The 17,556-nt window shown below is 53.9% G+C and overlaps 1 protein-coding gene across 1 annotated transcript in view; it reads left to right on the top strand.

The window, feature by feature from the left end:
• The window catches only part of DPP6 (dipeptidyl peptidase like 6), a 772,951-nt gene that overhangs the window by 671,149 nt on the left and 84,246 nt on the right, over window positions 1–17,556 (top strand). Inside the window, exons 11-16 of the mRNA XM_060155875.1 lie at window positions 4,645–4,768; window positions 6,476–6,514; window positions 11,907–12,014; window positions 13,957–14,048; window positions 14,714–14,761; window positions 16,420–16,538. Coding sequence (XP_060011858.1) covers window positions 4,645–4,768; window positions 6,476–6,514; window positions 11,907–12,014; window positions 13,957–14,048; window positions 14,714–14,761; window positions 16,420–16,538 — 530 coding nt within the window. The remainder of the gene's footprint in view (window positions 1–4,644; window positions 4,769–6,475; window positions 6,515–11,906; window positions 12,015–13,956; window positions 14,049–14,713; window positions 14,762–16,419; window positions 16,539–17,556) is intronic.

Raw genomic sequence — 17,556 nt, 5'->3', positions numbered from 1 at the left:
CTTCCCATCACTCTGGTTCTTCCGTGAGGAGCACTTACGTTCTCAGATGTGAGGACCATCTGCCATCCTCCGTCTTCCTCTGGGACCCCTTCTGGGGGAGCTTCCCAAGTTTTCCTCGATTTCTCTGGATCACTTTTCTGTAATTTTCAATTTCAGTTTTGTTAGCCCCCTCATCTCACCTCTCTGATCTCATCCTATATTTTTACAGTCATGTCCTTCTTCTGCATTTCTAGTATGATTTCCCCTTCTCGTCTGTATTGTTTGTCTGACCTTCCTAGTTCCCCACCTCAGAAAGGAGAGGTCCACCACACCTGATATTTGGCGACAGACAAGATGTGAAGGTTATGTTCGGCTCCTCTCCCTGAGCCTCCGGCGCTGGTTGAATCCTTCTCGGGTGGATTCGGGAAGACGCAGTCTGACCCATATCTATCTGGGTGCCTCTGCTGGGCTGAGTTGAGATTTTTCTCTGACTTCTTGGAATCTTTTTTTTTGACATTCTAAGTCAATTAGCGTCCATGACAAACTATGATGTTGTTAACCCCGAGGGAGTGAAGGTCTGGCTCCCCAGATTTCTGGCTGTACCAGCCCAGTGTTTCTGAGGATCCGACAAAGGGGAAGAGAAAAACCGCTTCCTCCTGCTGCCCACTGGCTGCTTCATACGGTGAAGCAAACTCGGGCAACCAGGCTTCATCCACCTCCAACTGCGTTACAGCCAGAGGCTTTCAACGTTCATTTTTAGTGACGTTATGACTTTTCACCTTTCTGTGTATTGATAGGCACATTTAACGCAGAGTTGGTAAAGGCTGACTCCGATCTGCTAACCAGACGTGAGTGTGCTTGGCGCCTGCGTGTGTCTGTGGAGTCTACACTCGACACGACCGTGTGGCGTGTGGGGCCGCCAGACAGACCCTTCCCCAGACAGTCAGCGGTAACGTGACGCGGGCCTGGCCCAGGCACTCCCCACGGGCCTTAGAGTCAGTCTAACAGCTTTGCAGTTAGGGAAGATGGAAAATGTGTTAGGAACCAGGAGACCTTCCCTTACTCCAGTCAAGGCTTTCTGCTTAGGGAAAGCTTCGTTAAGGGAGCCCCTGTTTTATTTTCCTTTCCATTAACATATGGTGTGGCTATGAAGCCTTCGTTGCAGAAGAATGTCATTCCATCCAAAGCATCGCTTCTTTGTGAGGGTCTACACCTCATCACCAAAGAGCTGCGGGTGCACCTTTGAAATCAGCTTATTCTTGGCGATGCTGTATCTTTGCAGGCAGACTTGATTACTTAAAATAACCAAAACTTGTTTGGCACCAAGTCTAGTCATTGATGCCACTCACAGAATTAGGAAATATTGATTAAAAACGAGATGTTGCTGTACAGGTAATGAGACCTGTATGGCTGTGACGTTCTGAAGGCAGGTCAGGTGAGAGGTTCCCAAGGTGTTTGATGAAGGGTAATGCGATCGGAAGCAAAGGTCCTGAAGCACCACTTATTCTCGGAGAGGTTATTGTGTCATCTTTACAGAGTCCTTAATGATTTTTATTGTTTCAAGAGTTTTAAAAAAATATTTCTCATTATATTTCATCACCATAAAAGTCTCTAAAGGTGCCATCCAAATTTTGTGAACTTCCTGCTCCACAGATGAAGGAACTGAGGATTCAAGTTCTATACAGTATTAGTTGTAGAAGCAAAGCTCTCCCAGTCTCTGCAGGAAGCTGCATCCCGCCCCTTCCTCCAGGTGACAGTCCACACCCTGGCCAAGGTTCCACTGAACTAGGCAGAGTGGGTCCACATTTAACCGTCCTAATTTGCAGTACAATTATTTTTTTCCTCTGTAAATCATGTCCCATATTACAAATTAGGAAAGTAAAAAGAGAGAGCGAGGCTCTAGCGCTCACTTTAACTGGGCACGTGGTTGCGTTTCTAGGAAGTAGGGAACCTCTAGAAGGTAGCGAGCCTCTGCAGGGTGACGGTCCTGACTCTCTCCAGCCCCATGAAGCGGGTTTGCCACTGCATCTCCCTGTTTTCTGGCGGCAGCTTGAAACATGAACACTAAAGTGGTTAGTTGGCCACACGACTGCGTTGATGCCGCCAGCCCAGCCCCACCCCCAGGCCAGCTTCACAGCTCAGTGATGCTCTTGTGTGATTCGCTCCAAAGGTATCACTCAGGAGTTTCTTACCAGAAAGAGAAGGTTTGCATTCATTTTTTTATTTCCAGTTACAATGGTTCTCATATTGAGTTAGGACATGGAAACACTGAGAATAGTGTGTGATCACTGACTGTCTCTTTCTGGACCAAACTCTAGTCCAGCTCCTCTGAATCCTCTCCGCAAATAGGCCTTGACATTCACATTTCCAGGTGTGTTTGCATCACCCACTTGCAGCCAGGATCCTCCAACCCTCAATGTCTGATCACCTTTCTCAGCCCCACCTCCCCCAGAGGTTGTCTGGCCACCTGGCCTGCCTTCAGCAAGAGAAAGTTTGGCCAGAAGCCCCTTTATCCCTGATGTTTCCTCTTAGTAACTGTCCATCCACTGGCCCCCACCTGCTCCTCGGCAGGAAGTTTACACTTTCCTTCTTGTGTTTGGAGTTGAGCCCCATCCCCCTCCCACCGCAAAGCCTCGTTGTTTGTGGCCCTCATACCAATCGCAGTAGCACTGAACGCAGTCAGCCTCACCTTTTAACCATGTCAGAATAATTTCTTCTTTCATATTTGGCCTAAATGAAGATTATGCAAAAGAACACCATAAAAATGAGAAGAAATATTTCCGGCAAATGGAAACAAGATTAGGGACTCCCCTAATTATCAATAGTATGAAGGCCACAGAAAAAAACAGTCATCCTGGGAGATCTGACTTTGCCTTCCTTGATTTCATCCAGATGGGATATATTTAAGTGCAGCCTGTCTCCGTAACCTCATATCACACCTGGACAGGAACGTCTGCGTCAAACGGATCCAAAAACGGGAGTTAACTCGGGTCCATCCACCAGGCCCTTCAGTGCCAGGCCCTCTTCAGTGTCTGTCTGACAGGGCATAGAGCCCATCTATGACTTAATTAAAAATTAAAAGTGTTACATGTGCAGCTGGGCTGGGCACAGACCGGACATGTCTCATGTCTGCAGACATGCAGGCGATGGTCCCATCGCGTCGTTAGAGGCGTGGCTGCAGTCCCCCCGGCGGTGAAGCGGCAATAGCAAAGCAGGAGCCGCAGAAGCCGCTGCAAGGCTGTGTTGTTTCCAGAGCAGGAGCCGTGAGAGGACAGGGTGGGATCCCGTAAACACGCAGGCCCAGGGTCCCCGGAGCAGATGGTAAGAACAGGAACAGCTGGAGTTCAGAAAATCACAGAAATCGAGGAGGTGGAAAAGCGTAAGCGCTGGACTGCGCTGAACGACTCTCCACCACGTGCTCAGCGAATTCATGGAGCCTGTGTCTCGCGCTCCAGGGCCTGTCCGCCCTCCCCTCCCCGCCCCACGGCTCAGAGGCCTCCACCACCGTGTGTGCCAGGTGCTCCTGACTTTGGTTAAATTAACAACAACCGTGATTAACAGGCAGATTCGAGAAATGGGCGCCACGCGATTTAATCCCCTGGTTAGCTGAAGCCTATCTGAAAGCGCCTGGTTATTTAGACTCTTCTGTTGACAGTAATTACTGAACGTGCTGGTTCTCCTTCCAGCTGGCCCGGCATCATCCAGTGCACGTGCTGCATCTTAGTGATAAAGGATCTTGTCAGACATGAAGCCATCATTCTGAACACGAGATCTCATTACAGAGAGTCGGGGCAGGCGGTGAGGCATGTGTTCTCGGGCCTCTAGAAAGAACGGTCTCGGAATTCACCTGAGGATATTATTTTTGTGCAGTTATTTTCCCGTCATTTCCTTCTAACTCTTAAGTGTACATTTTTTCCTAAAAATTCCGTTCTTGGAGGGCTCTGGGTAATTCAATTAAGGACTGGGAGCCCCAGTATCCTCCCCGCCCACACTCCCGCCACCGCCGGCTACACTGTGGGGTGTTCAGGTTTGGATGAAAGCAAGCGCGTGACGTCTAGAGTGTCACATCAAGTCCACCGGGCGCCCAGAGCCGCGAACCAGTTTCCCTAGTTAGCTCGAGAATGCCCCTGGGAACTTAGGGAAAGGAACACTGAGGCTTCCGCGGCTCGGCCCGCGGGGAGGGGAAGGGGGAGTTACAGGTTAACCCTCCCCGAGGGGCCCCCTTCTTGAAGCCCTTCCTGGCTCTTGCTCTGTCGGCCTCTCAAGAGCCGTCCTCACCACCTCCAGCCACGTGGAGTTGGGGTCTGGCTGGACCGTGACGAGAAAGCCAGGTCAGTGGGCAGCGATGCCCAGCGTGACTTACAACACCCGAGGGGCAGAAGCACAGGCCAGCCCCAGGGGACAGGTCGGACAGCTGGGTGTTGGCCCGGTGCAGGGGCGCACAGCTCTTGGGGGGCAGCTGGGAGAGAAGCACACCCCCGCCAGCTTATCCCAGCACCAGTTCCTGCTGGGCCTCCCCTGGGGGCTCATCGGCAGTGCACTCTCCTGAGACCCCCCGTCTCAGAGCCCCACGCGCCCCACGTTGGCCCAGTGTCCAGGTTGGGCCGGTGTCTCTGGTCCCCGAGGGCCCTGCATCACCGCCCACCATGCATCTCGTGCTTTCAGGGAGCACTACATCACCATGGTCAAGTGGGCCACCAGCACCAAGGTCGCCGTGAACTGGCTGAGCCGGGCGCAGAACGTGTCCATCCTCACCCTCTGCGATGCCACCACCGGGGTCTGCACCAAGGTATGGGGGAGGGGCTGACTGGACGGCGGGGAGCATCCCCCGGCATCACGCTCATCTCTGAGCCACACACGCACTCAGCTCCTGCTGGTCCAGGTGCAGCCTGCATGTGGGTCTCTGTTCGGGTGTCACCTTGTGGATGAATTGAGGACTGCTGCAGACTCGGGGTGATCCTCTCAGCCCCCAGCACACACAGCTCTCACTTCCCTTTATCCTTGCCCACAGCTACTTCACACAGGGGCTGCTTCTCATTTTCCAGTTGACGTTTAGGGAGGGGAGGGGTCCGGCCTGAGGCCCCAGGACCCGGCACTGCAACCTGGCCTGGCCATTTCAGCCTCTCTGTCCCTCACTGACCAGAGCCAGCTGGTACCCTGGACGGTCGGCACCATATCTGAAAGCCGCCGGTGAGGCCAGTGTGTTCCTAGGGCCTCAGGCTGACTTAGTGGGTGGTTACAGGGGGCGAAGGGAGGGGAGAGGAGACAAGGAGGAACGAAAATCTAAAGAGAGGCTTGGCAACCCTGCGAAGCAAGGGAGCGACCCACGGCTGTCGCAGCCCCTCAGGCGGCCTGGCCCTGGCCCAAGGGCTGCGTCCTCCACAATCCCTGAGCCCCAGGGGGCAGGGCTCCTTGTGTTGGGTAAAGAAACATCCATTAAAATCAGTTAATAAACCCAGGCAGTTCTCTCAGAAACTCTTTTTTGGCCCTAAATGTTTATTTCCCAACTGAGGAGGAGAAAGGCTTGCAGAGCAGCTGTGTTGTGACCTCGGGGCCCCCGACAGCAGCTCTGACCCCGTGGCCCAATGACAATCTTGAGGGGAGTCGCAGTGAGCTGTCGCTGAGACCAGTGTTCTCAGTGGGCCAGTAATTTACTTGATTTTTAATACAATTGAGAGCAGATTCCAGGTTATTCTGATGGGCTTCTTGAGGGGAAGGAAGGAAAGAGTGGACTCACAGCTGGGAAGCTGGGAATGGCTCGTAACCCAGGTCTTCTGGCATCTGGACCCCCGGTCTTGTGAGGGTCAGCAGTGAAACTCCAGCCTGCCCGTGGTTAGAGTCCACAGGTAAAGAACAGACCTGCCCCAGGCACAGGTCCACGGCCCATGCGGCCGAATAGCTATTCCTGGTGGTTTGGTTGGTGTGTTTGGTCTCCCATTATATGTCTTTCCACACAGTTCTCTGAGATTTACTTTTCATATGCTTTTTAAGTCCTTTTAATGTTTTGGTCTGCCAGGATTGTTGTGAACTGGAAATTTGACACATGTACACACAGACGCACATGCACACATACACGCACACATGCACGCATGCGCGCAAATTCCTAAAATAATGCAGCACCTGAGATTTGCCTTTAAATGGGCACATGCCACTAGATGGTCATTGGCGACCATCTAGTGGACGCGTGTGTGGTCATCGGTGACCGTCTGACGGGCATGTGTCTGGTCAGGGGTGACCACCAAATGGTAGACCACCTTCCAAAGGATTCACACGCCCCGTGGATTTGTCCTCGTTGCTGGGAGAGTGACGTTTTTCCTGTTCGGGGAACACTCGCGCTCAGCTCTGAGCCACGTCATGAGACAAGGCAGAGCAGGGCCGGCCCCCTTCCTGAGCTTGTGCAGCTGCCATGGAGGGGAATCCAACTGTTTCTACGCTGCTGGTCGCGGACACAATATGCGCGAAAACTCATTTCTCTAATGCTCTTATTTCGTTTCAGAAACACGAGGATGAAAGTGAAGCCTGGCTCCACAGACAGGTAACTATTCCGCATGCAAATCCCACGCTGTCCGCCTACGCCAGCTACCAGGTCCTTTCCCAGTGTTTACAACACGGCTTCTCACGTTAAATCCTACAGGAAGCCCCAGGTAGACACGCACGTGCACGCGTGCACGCGCACACACACACGCGCGCGTGAGAGAGGCTCTGGGGGGCAGCAGAGCCACTCAGCCCACCTGGCTTCCCTGAGGCCCCAGCACTGCTGGAGAACTGTGGCCTCCATGCAAGAGGGCTGGAAAATACCTGCTCTTGAGAATGTGCAGTGTTCAGTGAGATCTCAGTTCTCAGTTAGGTGATGTCCCTTTGGTGCGTTGAAAGGATGAGTCCAAACAAGTTGCCTAGATTTAACCCACTTCAGTCAAAGAAAATGGAACGGGGCTGACGTTCCTGTTTTTCTCGGCGTGGGTCGTGGATGCCTCCTTTGAGGTGGATTCCGTGCAGTTCAGCTTGAGTCTTCCTGGGGACCTGACTTTAGAGCCGCCCCTGAATTTTCCGTCCCCGCCTCGGATAAGAGATGCACGTGAAACAGGCTTGAGGAACTGGAGGGAATCAAAGGAGACATGCAGTGCTCACCCTGACAGAAAAATTAAACCCACACAAGAAATGAAACTCTCGACTCTGGTATTTTCTTTCTTTAATTATTTTTTTCTCATTCCACGCCCTGAGGTTAGAAAGCACAGGTGGAGGGTTTGCAAGCTCAATTCCTTCTTATCCTACCGAATAGGATGAAAATCGTCTGAAAATTCTGTGGGAAAAATCTAATCGGGTTTGAGTCTCAGAATGATGGTGGAGAGGGCACAGGTGTGCTTCTTTATTGATGGGACAGATTCCGTTTATGGGAAGGAAGTGAAGCTGGACAATGCGACTGTTACCAGTGGCTCTCCAAGAACATTCTACAAACTCTGTGTGCACCTCTGTTACCTGTGGAATCAGCAATCTGGCCCAGCCTCCCATCAGTTGTCTCAGGGGAGGTTCCCTCATCAATGGGCGTGATTGCTTTTAACTATGTCCTTCTTCTGCTCTGTGCCGGCCTGACACAAGAGAGGGGCGCCCACTGTGGCCATTTTGGTTTTCCTGTGTCCAAGTTTGGATGCCGAGTCCATGCTGAGAAGTATCCAGAATCAGATTGTGCTTGGGCGTCTTAAAGTATTCGTTGAGGAGTTCCACTGAGAAGTTCTTGAATGCCACCTGGACCAATGATATAAGCACAAGTATCAGAAGTAATATTATGATGTTCCTCTTACAGTCACACACAGTGCCAAAGACATTGAGATGCAAGAGTCAGAAAAAAAATCCATTATATACGTAGTCATCTGTTCAACTAATACATACGGATTGTACCAGGCGCCATGCTAGGCTTTGTGGATTTCAAAAACAAGCATCCACCACTTCCACAGAGCGCATGTCAGCCACCTTATGGTGGAACCGTGTTCCACGGTGTGGACATACGATAGTTCATTCGTCCGTTGATAACATTCGGGTTGTTTCTGCCTTTTGGTGTTGTGAGTAGTCCTGCCAAGAACACAGTGCTGAGTGAAAGGGGGCCACCCGCCGTGTGACTCCACTTACGAGAGATGCCCAGGTCAACAGAAGTCATACAAGCAGGAGGCTGTTTGCTGGCTGCAGGGGCTGGGAATCTGGGGTGGGGAGTAACAGCTTAGTGGAGTCTGGGCTCGACTGGGGGTGGTGGAAGTGGTTTGGAACTGGACAGAGCTGGTGGTTGCACGACATTGTGAGTGTGCTCGATGCCATGAAGGGCTCACTTGTGTTAACATGTTTTTGTTTGTGTCATGCTCGACTTTTTAAGAAATGAATCCGCTAGAGCAGCTCTCAAAGATGTCTTGGTGTAGAAAGGGAGAGAGCTGCGCGGATCCCCAAGTGCGGAATGTGGGCGGAGTCCTAGACTGCGTCCCCAGGGCGTGTGGAAGGGCCGTCACAGGGCTGGGAGTGGGCATGCATGGGGCCCAGAGGCCGGCTGCGGGACTGGGCCTCAAGCCACGTGCGGTCTGTGTCTGAGTTGGAGGAGGGAGGATGGACTTACCAAAGCAGCCAGCGGTTTGTTTCTCACGGGGCAGAGGGCTGTGGGAAAGCCAGGGTCAGAGGGTCCCCTCCTGCCCCTGCCTTCCTGTCCGGCACTCACTGGGCCTCGAGCTGTCGTCCTCGTAAGCTCTGCGGACAGGACACAGAGACACCGCCGTGGGCAAGACTGTTGTGTATTTTCAGAGCACACATTCCGTCACCCACCTAAGAAGCCAGCCAAGCACCGGATAGGCAGCCTGGATTTGGGAAACCAGGTCGTTCCAAACAAAATCAAGTCAGTACTTAAAAACCAGCAGAAAGTAAAAGTATAATTCTTACACTTTCAATACGTAAACTTTAAAGCACTTATTAGGCAACAGCTAACATTTTTAAAACAGCCTTTGAAAAATCCATAGTCCAGCCAGTGGCCCAGGGTGCCAGCCACCCCCAAGGCGGGCACAGGGCCCCACGGAGCCCCACCTCGCCGAGCGCCGCTCAGCCCGTCTCCATCTGTTCCTTCAGCGCCGTGGTCAGTAGGAAACCCAGTTTCAAACAGTTTCTCATGACGTTCCTTTTGAAGAGATTTTTCACAAAGGAATCTGTGGACCCTCTTTTTCAAAAATAAGCTATCTTGTTCCTGCATCCTTCACGACCCTGCGAGGTCCTGGGGGGCGAGTTAGGAATCTGTTTAAGGCGAACCTGCCATCTGCCGCCGGGGAAGCTGCTGGCAGCCACTTCATGCACATCATCAGGGGCCACAGGGCTCACCCCTGCTGCCCAGGGCCGCATCAGAGGAGGAGAGGACTGGGGTCTGGACGGTTCTGCTGACCCTGGGGAGACCCAGGGCGCAAAGATCATGGGGTCTTCTGAGTGCTCGTTGCCAGGGGAACGAGGGTGGGCGAGGGCATCCTGGGGCTATGGTCTGAGCCTCTGTTCCTGCCCCCCATCTTTTCCTCCCGTCTCCTTCCTAGGCCTCAGCGTGAACCCCTCAAAGATCCCCCACGAGCCCACAAAAAGAAGGTGAAGACCCACTAAGTTCCCTCTCCTCTGGGAATACTCTGGAGAAATAGGCAGCCCCTCCCCCCCCACACACACCCCATCACTGCGGCTGTGACCTTCAAAGTCGGTCCTGGGGCAGGTCCACTAGGGGCCCTGCAGGCCCGAGGCCATTTGGGGTAGAACCCAGGACCCATCTTTGTGTTTGAAGAGTCACTCCTGCAGGTCAATTTCTGACACTCTTTCTTCTTTAACCAGAATTTTGGTTTTGTGATTTCAAAATTCAGGCAGGGAGGTTGACCGGATGAATGTATCTGAACCATAGAAAGAATGGGCAGAAAGTCTACAAATAGCTCACAGAAAGTCTTTCACCAATAAAAAGGACTCGTTCTTCATAGATCTGCTCAATTGGAGGTGGAGAAACCAGGCAGGGCCTGGTACGATAAATGCCCTGTTACCCAGAGGGCTAGAAACGCTTCTCCTCAAATCCAGGAAAGTCAGAACCAGGATTAAAATCCAGGTCTCCTAGTCAAAAGTCATTGTACTTTTTCACTAAATATACATTTACTACATGAGAAACCAAGTCTCAGAGAGGTTCAAAGGCTGGTCCTTCACCTGCCGGCTGTGGAATGTTCCCAGGATCAATGTAAAGATGGCGTTGCAATGCCTGAGTCCTTCTCAGTGTAAAAGCAATGTTTCAGGCCTGAATTAATTATTTATTACATTTACTCATAGTATTTTTCTCTGCCAAAAGTACAGACGTTTCCCCAGAAAATGGAAGCAGTATTGCGGTATCCATCCTGAAGTTGGCAAATAAAAGTACATTTAAAAAGCCAGATTTACTGCTGATTTTTCCATTTCCTCTATTTTTAAATACCATACTTCCAGCACTAAATAGAAAAATAAATATTTGCAGATTAAAGGTTTCATTTTACTGCAGATATTCATGAAGATTAAATGTCACTTTAATCACATGTTGGTTTATTTCTCTGGGCGTATCATATTTGCATGTATTCATTCACTGCAGGGAAATGAGTTTTCCTCATGCCAGCTGGGGTTTATTTACCATTTGTTCTCATTCACGTTAGCGTGGAGCTCGTAGCCACAACTAATTGGTGTTCACGGATGGAAACTTTCAAGCTGGAGCTTCCTAGAGGCTGAGACGCCCATCCCTCTTGCCTATTAAGGCGACAGCCAACCCGCAGGGGGTGGCTGGGGGCTGAGTGGTGGCTTCTCAGCTTGGGGGGTGAGGGCCAGGCCAAGATGCAGCAACATGCTACAGGCGCTGGCTGTGAATGCAGCCTGGAATTCTTCCCCCCAGGGAAAACTGGGAATGCTGATTTTGTTTCCAGGGAACAGTGACAGTAGATCCAAGCAGACACGTGCCATCTAGTAAGTGCCCGTGTGGAACTTCCTTCTCGTTAGAAGCTGCGTAATAAGCACAGTGAGTCCCTGGGAATAGCGTGTGCTCTCACCTCCGTCGTAGAACGTGCAGAATCTGTCCTTGTCTGCTGGGGGTTTCTTTCTTTCTTTTCTCTTGTCTCCTTGGTGGGCTCTTCAGTATGAGGTGGATTTTATTAAATAAAAGAACAAAAGACAGGATGGAAAGACTAGAATTCATTTTTAGGCAAAATCAGGTTTGTGATTGTTCAGAATTATGATAGATAGTAAACACCCCTGGTGATATAAGTGAACTTATTTACAAAACAGAAATAGACTCACAGACATAGAAAACAAACTTATGGTTACCAGAGGAGATAGCGGGGTTGGGGGGGAGATAAATTAGAGGTTTGGGATTAATATACACACACTACTATGTATGAAATAAATAAGCAACAAGGATCTGCTGTATAGCACAGGGAACTGTCTTGTAATAACCTATAATGGAAGAGAATCTGAAATATATATATATATATATATAACTGAATCACTTTACTGTACGCCTGAAGCTAACACAACATTGTAAATCAACTATGTTTCAGTTTTTAAAAATGGTTTAAAAAAAAATGCCCCTGGAGAATTTTGCAGGGGCCACAGGTAAGCGGGGAGCCCAGCCCTGCACTTTTTTAGTGCTGAGTTCCTGTTCGGCTTGGTGAGCTGGGTGTCCTGTGAACCAGGGGACGCCTGTGTGTCCGCCTCTGCTTAGGCAGTTGCCTCTGAATTTCTCATTATTTTCTTAGGAAACTGGAGGCTTGACTCGTGATTCCCAAGGAGAGAAAAGGCCCCACACAGCCTTTAGCCTTTCAACTGCATCTCTCATTGGCAATTACATGGAAAGTGTATCTCAAAATGTAGTTTATCCTGGTTCAACCCCTTCAAAACAGTCTGTAGACTTAATCGATGGCTTTCGTCCGCAGAATGAAGAGCCAGTGTTCTCCAAGGACGGCCGGAAGTTCTTCTTTGTCCGAGCGATCCCGCAGGGGGGGCAGGGGAAGTTCTACCACATCATGGTGTCCTCCTCCCAGGTAAGCTCCCTAGTTTCCTGCTCTGCTAGGGCGTGCCCTGGGGGCCTTCCCCCCGCCTCAGCAGGGGAGCTAAGTGCTCCCTGGGGGAAGCCGGGCCCTGAAACTGGAAGGCGGGTCCCCACGTGGGGCCGGACGGGGCCTTCATGAGCCAGCCGTCCTGACTGGGCAGGGGTGGCGTTCGTGCCTCCTGTAATGCTCAAAAATACGAATGACACTTCTGACGATATCAGAGGACACTGGGTGCATTGCTGGGTCTGAGCACAGGACACGTGTGCGTAGACCGCTTTGTCAGTCCGCCCGCATTGGCCTTTCCTCCCTCTTCCGGGTCCTGGGGGCCGGGCACAGTGTCCTCGTGGCCCCAGGGCATCCCACCTCACGGTCGGCCGGGTGCACTGCCGCTCCCGGTGCTGCAGCCGCAGGATAAGAGCAGGGCATCGCTGAGCAGGGAACGCGGGAGCTGCATATAGGTGCGTTTGGAAAGAGCGGACAGCCTGGCGATGCCACCTCCTGCAGAGCGGGCACCCCTGCCCCCTCCCCACGGGGTGGGACCCCGGAGCTGCACTCAGGGAACCCTGCCCTCCCATCAGCACTGCCCTCGGCCTCAGTCAGTGGGGCTTCCATGTTGAAGCAGAGTCTAAGGAGATCAGGGCATGTGAATAAAATTTTATTTTTAAAAAAGTTATCAGAAATATTCTGTGGATATAAAGTAGAAGATTTATACTCATGGCACGCCCCAGAAGGCGATCTCCAAAGCGGAATTCCCAGAGCGCCCCACACGGAGCAGCTCTGATAGGACGGGAACGGAGGCTCGGCTGCGGCTCCAGGACGGGGGCCACTTTGACTCGGAGACTCAGATACGGATGTTTTCGTTTTCAAGCCACTTACTGCACGGCTTCCAGAACGTCTGCAGACGGGCTGGCATCCAGCTCTCACTCCTAAGGCCTGGGCGCTGTGGCCCCGGATTCCTGGCTTCTCGTTTGGGATCACTTCAGTCAAGACTTAAAATGCTGGGGTGTTCCCTTCAGCCCTGTGACCAGCATGGGCTGAGGACCCGTTAGTCATCCAGCAGGGGCAGGGCCCCCCCTCCGGGGGGCGCCTCCCCAGGAGCCCCTCGGCCCCCACTGCCCTCCGGAACCCCGGGCAGCCCACTTCTCCTGCCTGGTCCTGCCCGCACAGGCTCTTCCCTTCTCCCGAGGCCATTTCTGGGGTCCCCGTGCCCCACAGTGTGAGCCTCGGGCCCCGTGCCTGATTTAACAGCATTCGCGTTGCACCCATGCCCGGGGCACCCGCCCTTGGAACAGCCGGCCTGTGGCTCATGCCTCAGCATCTCACAGCCCGTTCCTGTTGGGATGGTCACGTCTTTCTCCTTCTGTTGTGATGTGTTGTCGTAACTGTTCTGCTCTGGGAGGCACTTAGGGAGAGACAGTGTGTGTGCAAACGCACAACACGCAATAAACGGTTTCAAGCCATCCTTGTGAAGAACGGGGGAGAATGACGAAGACCCGGGGGGGTTTCTTCCTCCCTCCCTCCCTCATCCCTCCCTTCCTTCCTTCTTTCCTACCTTCCCTCCCTCCCATCCTTTCTTTATTCTTTCTCTGTTTCCTTGCCATGTCTCATCCACTCCTCCATATTTCTCTTTCCTCCCTCCTCGTCCCCCTGTGATACTGACCTGCTGATCAGATTTACAGGTGGTGAAGGAACAGTGTCAGCAGCGTGTGAAGAAGCACTGACGCTTAAGACACGGAGCTCACGGTGGGAGTTGCTGCTGGTCTGGGTGCTGGTTGATCGCAGGGCAGCCGCGGGCGCTGCCCCTCCAGGCGGGCACTCAGAGAAGGGGCGGGGCTGCGGCCCGAGGGTGGTCAGCCTGTGTACGAGGGCCCCGGGCCGAGACGCGAGGCTAGGCCCAGCCCCCCCCCCACCCCGTGTCCCATCTGTGTTCCAGCCTAACAGCAGCAACGACAACATCCAGTCCATCACCTCCGGGGACTGGGACGTGACCAAGATCCTGGCCTACGACGAGACGCGGAGTAAGATGTGAGTGCGCGTGCGGGGCCGCCTCTCTGTGTTCTCCTCCCCTCACACGGTGCTCAGCACTCTCCCTCTTGGGCAGCGCCCCGAGGCCCTAGTTTCTTCACGAAAGTGCGCCCTCAGATTCCCGCCCGACCGCCCCACGTCGCACGTCTCGAGGTCCCCGTGAGGACGTCGGGCCTGCAGCCAGTCCTGTGGCTGAGACGGTGGCTGTGCGGGGTGGCTGAGCCTTTGCTGGTTCCGGGCGGGACCCAAGGGCGCTGTGAGCCCAGTGCGTCGCGAGCCTGGCCTCGTTCAGGACAGCCGCTCCTGTCCTGGTGCAGGTTCACTGCTTTCCCCGCTTCTCAGAGAAGTAGGGCCAGGGCTGAAAGAGGTCAGGTGCCTTCCTCCAGGCTGTGCGGTCAGTGGCAGGAAGAGCTAGGGTTCAGCTCAGGCAGTGGGGGAGTCCCCGCGGGAGCCAGGGTTCCCACGCAGGGGTCCCGGGCGGGCACGGGCCGCCGAGTCACGGGATCAGCCTTTGCGTCCAGCGTGGAGCTGGCCCCGGGCGGGAACGTTCTCTCTGGACCCTGAGCAGCGCGTCCTCGGGGAGGTCTGCGGAGGCCGAGCCTGGCGCGCAGAAACACACCTGCCCCGCAGCCAGCTAACTGCCGTGCGCCTGCCGGTCTTTGCAGCTACTTCCTCAGCACGGAGGACCTGCCGAGGAGACGCCAGCTGTACAGGTGCGTCCCCCGACCCCCGCGCACGGCGGTCTCCCGCCAGAGGCTTCGCGTTCCAGAGTCACACCGTCAGCAGTACACGGGGGGCGGCAGAGAGAGGCGCCAGCACACGTGACGCAGGCTGGGGAGAAATAACCGAAGGTGCTGAGGCCCCCACATTGGAGGCATTGTCGTAGTTTTCTGCTTTTGCCAGACTGAGTCTCTCCCTCGGGAGACGTCTGACAGCCTTTCCTTTCACCTTAGTCGAAGCTGAACTTGGAAGGATCACTCTTGGCCGGAGTTTCACAGGAGGGAACTGGGGTTTGGGAATGTACGGGTGGACTGGGGTGGGGTCGGCCCTACTGCCCTGGCCTCCTCCACGTGGGTGCTGGCTGAGTTCCGCAGTCTCGAAGGGGGCGGAGCAGGGCTGGCCTCTGCATCCTGCAGAGGACAAGGTGTTCTCCAGGGTCCATCCGCCTTCAGCATAAACGTCGTGGCCTGCCCCCCGCCCCAGTTCCCGTTCTCACCAGGGAGAACTTGTGCTTCTGAAGTGGGGTTCTCCCGAGGAGCCTTCTGCCAGTAAAGTGGAGGAGGGCGTGAGGCACTGTCGCCTCCACCGCTTTGCTCTCCAGACGGGAAGGAGGGGGCAGCTGGTTCCTGCCCCACGCACGAGGGCCACCTAAGAGGACGCTACTGCGTTGTGGCCCTCGTGGCCTGGACGGAGCCGATGCCAGTCTCCCCTCCCCCACCGCCGGGAGTCGGGGAAGCCCCATCGGGTGCACGGCCGCCTGCCTATCCGCCGGCCCCTGTGCTGACAGTAAGGGCTGCACTAGGGAGAGAGGCACTGCCTTTCGGAGGCAGAGGAAACTCCGGCAAATCCACGCCGTCACAGGTCTGCTCCTCTCTGTGGACGGCTCATCTCTGCTTGTCTACCAGGATAATCCCACCAGTCCCGTCACCAAATTAGCCAAGGCGATGGAGGCCGGCCGCCTGCGCTTCCTCTGACCTGTCCTGTCTCCTGTGAAGTGTCTTCACTCTTGTAGACCGCTTTCACGTTAGCAGCCTTCCCACGCCACACACTCAGACCTGGACTTCTTCCAGGTTTATTGGAAGATGCCTCGGTATCTTATAGCTTCTGGAAACACGTTAGGCCTTCTTGACGTGAAACTGTGCTTGACCAGAGCGGTCCTGGGTGGCACCTGAAGGGGTGAGAAGCGCCCCCGGCACCTCCTCACCGGCCGTGGCAGCAGCCGGAGCCCCCCACCGCTGCTGTTTCTGGAGCCCCTGCCCTGTCCTGTCCCGGCGGCAGGTGCTCTGAGGGGAGTGAAAGATCCAGAACACGTAGCTTCTGTTCCTAAAGTGCTAGTCGCCTGCTCAGAGGGATGAGGCACTAGAAATAATACCCCACACCCGACACTCCCATCAGGACACGCCTGGGCCTGCATGACTCCCAGGAAGCAGCCATGCTGAGCGCTCCTGGCGGGTTGGGGGTGGGCAGCCCTTAGGACGGCCCCGTGGGAGGGTGACAGCAGAGCCAGCACTCGAGGCGCACCAGCAGGGAGACAGGTGGGAGGATGGTCCCCAGGTGACCGCGCGGGAGAGAAGCCAGCATGCTGGGCGCAGGGGCCGGAGCCGAGGGTCTCGCCCCTGGTGACAGCCCTGCCCGCTCCCTGTCCCTGCAGCGCCAACACGGTGGGCAGCTTCAACAGGCAGTGCCTGTCCTGCGACCTGGTGGACAACTGCGCCTACTTCAGCGCCTCTTTCAGCCCCAGCGCCGACTTCTTCCTGCTCAAGTGCGAAGGTGAGTTCTGCCACCGAGTGACACCTCTTTCGAAGGCGCCCCTGGGACCCGGCAGGAGCTCCGCGATCCCGGGACAGGTAGGGCCGCCTAGCCGGGGACGTCGGCGCTCGCAGGAGCAGCCTTCGTGCATCACCTCTGCCAGGTGTGTCACTGGTATTTTACATCTTATAAAGGGTTGCAGCTTACCAGAGTGCTTTCTACATGCTGTGCCGGTTAACCCCGAAGTTCACCTACATTTTCCTTAAAAAAATGTGTATCTTACACGTTGATGGACATAGGCCATCTGTAAAGGTGGTAAAACAATTTCAGAAATTCTTCAGCATGTGTAAGGATTGAGATGATATAAAAGAAGATTCAGACGGGAAAAAATTCTTTTCCTGCCACCGAATTCATGGATGATTTATTCCAAACTTTAGAAAGTTCTTAATCACACCAGTCAGCATATACAAAAGAGTAGACCAAGTCCCATCGTGGACACAAAGAAATACCTTTGCATCTTGTCCTCATGTCTTGAAAAGATAGGAGCCCACGGAAAGGTGAGAAATAATAAATTGGTTGTAGCGAAATACATCTCAGAGAAGAGCTTGATCTACTGAGATCATCTCCAGGGGTGAGAGTACACCACGGGCAGAGACAGGCCGACACCGGGAACGACTGAAGAATCTTTATCAGACTGCCTTTGATAGCCTTTGATAGCCACTCAGTAGCTCGGGACCTCAGCCTCTTTTTATCAGCGTTGTCATCCAAAATCTCAGCCCCTCCTCAGCAAGCTCAGTCCCAGACATTCTCCTAGGATAATGTGATGGGAGAGAATTGTGTGTTGGGGGGTCGGGGTGGTTCTGAAATGCAACAGTAGCCCCCAGTCCCCTTGAAGCTCATCTTACCAGACTCCTCCTTTGCCAGCAAGACCTGTTGCCCCAGGGCACGACCTTCATGATATTACACGTTGGGGAAGTGCAGAGGTGTATAGAGCTCAGAGATTGGGAACTGTGGTGAGCAGACCCGCTAGGGGAAGGAG

Source organism: Lagenorhynchus albirostris, chromosome 8 (genome assembly GCF_949774975.1).
Source record: "Lagenorhynchus albirostris chromosome 8, mLagAlb1.1, whole genome shotgun sequence".
Lineage (NCBI taxonomy): Eukaryota > Metazoa > Chordata > Mammalia > Artiodactyla > Delphinidae > Lagenorhynchus > Lagenorhynchus albirostris.
This window is presented reverse-complemented; position numbering and strand designations above follow the sequence as displayed.